General features: G+C 52.6%; 1 protein-coding gene across 1 annotated transcript in view; it reads left to right on the top strand.

Moving 5' to 3' along the window:
* Positions 1 to 2,610: 2,610 nt before the first annotated feature.
* The window catches only part of CDK11B (cyclin dependent kinase 11B), an 8,935-nt gene continuing 4,775 nt past the window's right edge, over positions 2,611 to 6,770 (top strand). The window contains exons 1-5 of the mRNA XM_017542603.1: positions 2,611 to 3,128; positions 3,897 to 3,992; positions 4,078 to 4,239; positions 5,889 to 5,954; positions 6,493 to 6,668. Of these exons, the coding sequence (XP_017398092.1) occupies positions 2,780 to 3,128; positions 3,897 to 3,992; positions 4,078 to 4,239; positions 5,889 to 5,954; positions 6,493 to 6,668 (849 nt within the window). The 5' untranslated portion in view covers positions 2,611 to 2,779. The remainder of the gene's footprint in view (positions 3,129 to 3,896; positions 3,993 to 4,077; positions 4,240 to 5,888; positions 5,955 to 6,492; positions 6,669 to 6,770) is intronic.

Raw genomic sequence — 6,770 nt, 5'->3', positions numbered from 1 at the left:
AGTCTCGCTCCGTCACCCAGGCTGGAGTGCAATGGCAAGGTCTCGGCTCACTGCAACCTCTGCCTCCCGGGTTCAAGTGATCCTCCTGCCTTAGACTGCAGAGTAGCTGGCACTACAGGTGCCCTCCACCACACCTGGCTACTTTTTGAATTTTTAGTAGAAACAGGGTTTCGCCACATTGGCCAGGCTGATCTTGAACTCCTGACCTCAGGTGATCCACTCGCCTTGGCCTCTCAAAGTGCTGGGATTACAAGTATGAGCCACCGTGGCCGGCCAGCCTTTCCTTTTCATTTTCCCAATTTTTAGAAACTGGTAGAATATATAGAGAGTGTGTGTAAAATTTCCCATCTTAAGCATTTCTGGCGTTGGGTGCTGTGAATGTGTTCACAGTGTTGTGTGACCACCCAGCCACGGAATCCTCGTCCTCTCACAAAACCAACACCATCCCCGGCGACAGCAGCTTGCCGTCCCCGCCCCGCACTCACCATCCCACCTTCTGTCTCTGGACTTCGCTGCTGGGGTGCCTCCTGTGAGTGGGATCACACAGTTGTCGTCTTGTTGTGACTGGCTTATTCACTCAGCAGATTCCTTGGGGATGTCGAGCCGTGGTGGGGGTCGGGGCGATGGAGGAGGAGGAGGACTGGCTGGCTGGCCGTGCTGTTTCCTCTCGGCCTCACTGCCTCCCCCCATGCTCCACGTGACTGTCTTGTGTTCAGTGGATTTTTTGGTAGAGAAATGTTTAAATTCCTCTCTCCTTTGATTTGTATTCTATCTCTTGACTTTGTGATTCCAGTGGCGATGACACTGAACATCCTGCCGTTACAAAGCGTGAGTTTGCATTAAGCCAGGTTAACTGCGGTAACCTACAAAAGCTCGGCCCGGGAGTGCGTATTCAGGGCAGCTTCAACCTGTGCTCGCAGGCTGCAGTCCTTTGAAAAAACACCACAAAGAAAACAGAAAACAGACTGCTCCTTTAGCGTTCCACCCCACTTCTTTCAGTTGACGTCACCAACTCACGTCTTTATACATTGTCCATAAATGACGACAGCTTTATGAATTGTCCATAAACAGAATCACTTTCTAAATGCGTTAGCCTATTAAACTACGTAGAAAACAAAAGGCAGAGTTAAAAGTCATTGTTAAAACAATGCTTTTTGGCTAATAATGTCTGCTTTTTTTTTTTTTTTTTTTTTTTTTTTTTTTTTTTTTTTTTTTTTTTTTTTTTTTTTTTTTTTTTTTTTTTTTTTTTTTTTTTTTTTTTTTTTTTTTTTTGAGACAGAGTCTTACTCTGTTGCCCAGGCTGGAGTGCAGTGGTGCAATCTCGGCTCACTGCAACCCCCGCCTCCCAGGTTTAAGCAATGCTCCTGCCTCAGCCCTCTGAGTAGCTGGGACTACAGGCAAGAGCCACCAGGCCCAGCTAATTTTTGTATTTTTAGTAGAGACGGGGTTTTACCATGTTGGCTAGGATGATCTCGGTCTCTTGACCTTGCGATCCGCCCGCCTTGGCCTCCCAAAGCGCTGGGATTACAGGCGTGAGCCACCGCGCCCGGCTAATTTCTGCTTTTTAAACATGTTACTCTTAACACATTTAAAGATGCCCTTCATGAATCTTTCTTTCTTCATCCAGCTTCAGGTTTCTGTCTGGTGTCCTTCCGTTGCACCCCACAGAACTTGCAGGAGCACATTCTCCAGGGCAGGTCTAGGTCTCGTGGTAATGAACTGCCTCCACTTTTGCGTATCTGGGAGTGTCCTCGTTTCTCCCTCACCTTGGAAAGAAAGTCATCTTGTTGTGTTTTCAGGCTCGCCGATGATCTCTTCCACCTGCCCACTTCTGCCTTAGAGTTTCCGTTGTGAACATGCACTTTTTAGCTCTCAAATTTCTCTCTGGTTTCTTGTTAGATCTTCTGACTCTATGGATATTCCCATCATGTTCACATGTCGTTTTCTTGATTTTGTCCACATCTAAGTCTTTGTCTAGGACATCTGCCATCAAATGATTTTCAGGGACTGCATCTGTTGGCCTATTTTCTTTCCCTCTGAATGGGACATACTCTCCTGTTTCTTTGTTTCTCTTGTGTTTTTCCTAGCCCAAAAATAGACATTTGACTCTCATATTGTGATTCCTCCTGGTCCCCAGGGTTTAGCACTTGTTGTTTTGATTGTCGGGGCTGTGGGGGGGGATCTTGTATGAAGATGAGGACTTCACTGGTCTTTTCCCAGCGCGCGCCTTTCCCTGGTCATGTGCAGTCACATTTTAATTTTCCCGTAAATACAGTTGTTTTTTAATGTTCTCGTCCTGAAATGTCTGCCTCCCAAAGGGGGGAAAGAGAGAAATGAAGTGGGGGAAGAGGGGCCCAGTCCTCATGCCGGTAACGCCTTCAGCTTGGCGGGGGCGGCCGCAGCTGCTGCCTCCTCGTGCCTCTGGGGTAGGAAGCGCAGGCATCGCACAGACCTCTAGGGTGTGGAGGATGGGTCCGTCTGCCCACCTGGAACCTGGGTCTGGCAGCTGCGTGCAGGCTGCTGCGTGCCGGGGGTAGGGGGCAGTGGGCTTGGGAGCTGCTCCTGTGCTAAGCGCGGACATTGACCAGAATTAACCACAGTTCACTCTCCAAGATTTCCCCTGAAGTTGCAAACCTTCTGTCGACCCCAGAGCCCCTCAGCAGTGCACGAGACTGATCCTGCCAATGCAGTTGTTGTATAGGTGGGGAGACTGATTCCCGGTGCTTCCTACTCCATCTTTCCAGAATCTTCTCCCACCCTTCCTTTTTGGCCAGTGAAGATGAGTCTGGAAGGTCCACCTGAGTCCTTGGGCTCACGGCCCCCAGGTTGGAGCTTTTTCTCCCTGGGCTTCTTGGACTCTGACCCTGACTCTGTTGGCGCCATGTGTGCGCCACGGGTGTGTCTGCCGGGTGTGGGTGTGGGAGATGAGGCAGTTGTGCCCGGGTGGGGCCTTTTGGGGAAGGCAGTGTTGCTAGTGCCGTCTCCCTCCCTGCCCCTCACGCCAGTGTCTGCGCATCACCGAACGATGAGAGAGGACTACAGCGACAAAGTGAAGGCCGGCCACTGGAGTCGTAGCCCGCCCCGGCCGCCTCGGGAGCGGTTCGAGCTGGGAGACAGCCGGAAGCCAGGTGAGGCCAGGCCGGCGCCTGCGCAGAAGCCAGCACCGTGTGAGTCTTTTCTAGGGGGTGTTTGTCATAAATGTGTAAGGTTCATTTAAGGAAAGCCCAGCTAAGTGATTTTTTCTTCTGAAGAAAATGGTAGCTGTGCTGGCTGCAGTACTCTCGTGTAGCGAGAGGGACGGAGAGCGCCCGTGTGCAGCCAGCTCATGTGTTTATCCGGTGGGATATTCGTGACGGCCCCATTGGAAGAGTGGCTCTTCTAGCATCTGTGGATGAGCTGGGTTTTTCTTTTCTTTTCTTTTCTTTTCTTTTTTTTTTTTTTTTCTTGAGCCAGACTTTCAATTTTTTTCTTGTGTTGTGTTTTTTGTTTTTGTTTTTGTTTAGACGGAGCATTGCTCTTGTTGCCTAGGCTGGAGTGCAGTGGCGTGATCTTGGCTCACCGGAGCCTCTGTATCTCCCGGGTTGAAGCGGCTCTCCTGCCTCAGCCTCCCGAGTAGCTGGGATTACAGGCATGCGCCACCACGCTTGGCTAATTTTGTATTTTTAGTAGAGATGGGATTTCTCCATGTAGGTCAGGCTGGTCTCAAACTCCCAGCCTCAGGTGATCCGCCTGCCTTGGCCTCCCAAAGTGCTGAGATTATTGCACCCAGCCGGATGAGCTGGTTTTCATACCAAGCGAAGTTAATCATTATGCAAAAGGCACTAGTTTTGGGGTGGTGGTAGCTTGTTTGTTTAAAAACATTTCCCCAATTCACCTTTAATGGTTTATTTCGTAAGTAAAAGAAGAGAAAATGGAAGAGAGAGACCTGCTGTCCGACTTACAGGACATCAGCGACAGCGAGAGGAAGACCAGCTCTGCCGAGTCCTCCTCAGGTACCTGGACCCACCTGGCTGAGGCCTTGACCGCTGCCACCCAGGAGGGCCCAGGTTCACCCTCCACTCCGCCATCTTTCTCCAGCGGAATCAGGCTCAGGTTCTGAGGAGGAAGAAGAGGAGGAGGAAGAGGAGGAGGAGGAAGGGAGCACCAGTGAAGAATCCGAGGAGGAGGAGGAAGAAGAAGAGGAGGAGGAGGAGGAGGAGACAGGCAGCAATTCTGAGGAGGTTTCAGAGCAGTCCGCCGGTGAGGCGCGTGATGACTGTGTGAGGTGCTGTGGCGTTACCGTAGTGTTAGAAACTGCAGAGGAACAGCCTGGCAGGGGAGGAGTTGAAACTCCCTTCTATCTGGGACTCTCAGGAGACCTCCACATCGATTTTTTTTTTTTTTTTGAGATGGAATCTTGCTCTGTTGCCCAGACTGGCGTATGGAGGTATGATCTCAGCTCACTGCAACCTCTGCCTCCTGGGTTCAAGTGATCCTCCTACCTCAGCCTCCCAAGTGGCTGGGATTACAGGCACGTGCCACCACAACCTGGATAATTTTTGTATTTTTAGTAGAAACAGGGTTTCACCGTGTCAGCCAGGCTGGTCTCGAACTCCTGACCTCAGGTGATCCACCTGCCTGGGCCTCCCAAAGTGCTGGTATTACAGGTGTGAGCCACTGCACCCGGACCCCACGTTTATTATTAAGAACACTTGTTGCTTATGTAGGGCTGTTGGGCCCCACAGGGTCGTGGGGTGTCCCTTATGCTGTGCTGAGATGCAGGATCCGAGAAGTAAAGAGACAGGACACTGAAGAACTGGTGAAGCGCATCTGGACTTGGGGTCCACAGCACCTGTGAGCAGAGATCAGCGAGAGCCCCAAATGCCCAGAAGCATCTGTATTTTCTGTATTTATTAGGTACAAGCAGGGGGCAGGGTCACGAGTGAGGTCATCATCTGTAGGCTCAGTAATAGGGCATACATAATCACATGAGTCACAAGCGAGGGAGCCATCCCGTTACGTCACCTGGGCAGATAGGTGGGCCGTGCGCAGTAGGGGGCCATGCCGTGCGCAGTAGCAGAGGGTCGTGTACAGAAAAGGGGTCCACCCCCATTAGGTGACCGAGGCAAGGAGGTGGGCTGTGTGCAGCAGGTGTCGTGCGCAGCACTTCTTATCTGGGGGCTGGAGGCTTCAAAGGGTTTCTAATAGAAGGATGCTGTAAGCCAGTGCAGTGGGAGCTGACAGACGTGTGCTCTTCTCTAAGATATTTATGGGAGGATGATTTGAGCCAGCACAGAAGCGAGAAAAGACTGACAGGGTGCACAGCCGCCGCGACTGGTCACACCAGAGGGGTTCTTCTCCCTCGGTTACTTCCAGGATCTCAGGCCTGAGGCCGACTTTCCACGGGAACTGGATGCAAGGTGCTACAACTCCTTTATCAGGAGGAGAGGCTCCTGCTCCAAGCCTGCCATACGGCGTTTGCCCTTTCAGGCAGGGACGCCACCGCCAGGGTCTTTGGCTCTCGTCCTGGTCTGGCTGTTTTCCCATGTACTGCTTCTGTTCTGTGACTGCTTCAGGCATTCCTCCTAGTACAAACTACTATACGGTTGTATGGAAGGAGTCTATAAATCAGCACTAAATGTGTCGGTACAGCTCCGACTACGATACCTGTATGATTATATAGGAAGATTACATGGAACTAAGTATAATTGTATATATAAGCTAGATATAAGTAAGTAGGGAGTTACGCTTCAGGCACTAATTGTGCCTGGGGTGCACAGTTCTCCTTCCTCGCTGCCCCTGGGGGTGTCACCCACAGCTTAGGTGAAGCGGAGCCCGCCCCTGCTTGTGGCAGTCTCGCAGCACTTGACCCAAGGCCGATCTGAGCAGATGCGTCTTTTCTTTTGCAGAAGAAGTGAGTGAGGAAGAAATGAGTGAAGATGAGGAACGAGAAAATGAAAACCACCTCTTGGTTGGTAAGAGGCACCCCTGGAGACAGGGCATCCTCGTCTGTCTCTGAGTGCACAGCCCGCTCTTAAGTCAGCCTGTCCTGCAAGGCGTGGGGCATGCCAGGAGCTGACCAGCTGGGAGGCTGCCTCATTCGTGGCCACTGCAGTCTGTGCTGGTGGGGCCAGCATCCCTCAGCGAGGCACAGTCCTGACCAGCGGCATCCTGAGTGCCCAGCAGGGAGAAGGATCTGGGAAGCACCCCCTGGGCCCAGTGCCCATGGGAAAGGCCAGTCAGGCAATGAGGGCTGTGTCCTCAGCCTGGGGGACACGGATCCAGGCTTGTCCCCCATGTGACACTGCACACCTCCTCCCAGCTCAGCATCTGGGCTGTCTCAGCCGAGCCTGTGAGGACTCGGTGCCCTGTGTCCAGGAAGCGAGAGCCCAGCACCAGCACCTCCCATCAGGCCACAGGACAGCCCTGCCAAGAGCTTGGTGCCTCCAGGGCAGGAGGAGGTTTGTGGTCCTTGCTTGTTACTAGCTTTGTAATTAGGTTCAACTTTTCCAGTTCCAGAGTCACGGTTTGACCGAGATTCCGGGGAAAGTGAAGAAGCAGAGGAAGAAGTGGGCGAGGGGACGCCGCAAAGCAGTGCGCTGACAGAGGGCGACTACGTGCCTGACTCCCCAGCCCTGTCACCCATCGAGCTCAAGCAGGAGCTGCCCAAGTACCTCCCGGCCCTGCAGGTCAGGGCCTCCCCCACCCCTGCAGCTCAGGCCCTCCCCCACCCCTGCAGCTCAGGCCCTCCCCCCACCCCTGCAGCTCAGGCCCTCCCCTCACCCCTGCAG

The sequence above is a fragment of the Cebus imitator genome, unplaced genomic scaffold (assembly GCF_001604975.1).
Source record: "Cebus imitator isolate Cc_AM_T3 unplaced genomic scaffold, Cebus_imitator-1.0 Scaffold145, whole genome shotgun sequence".
NCBI classification, from domain to species: domain Eukaryota; kingdom Metazoa; phylum Chordata; class Mammalia; order Primates; family Cebidae; genus Cebus; species Cebus imitator.
This window is presented reverse-complemented; position numbering and strand designations above follow the sequence as displayed.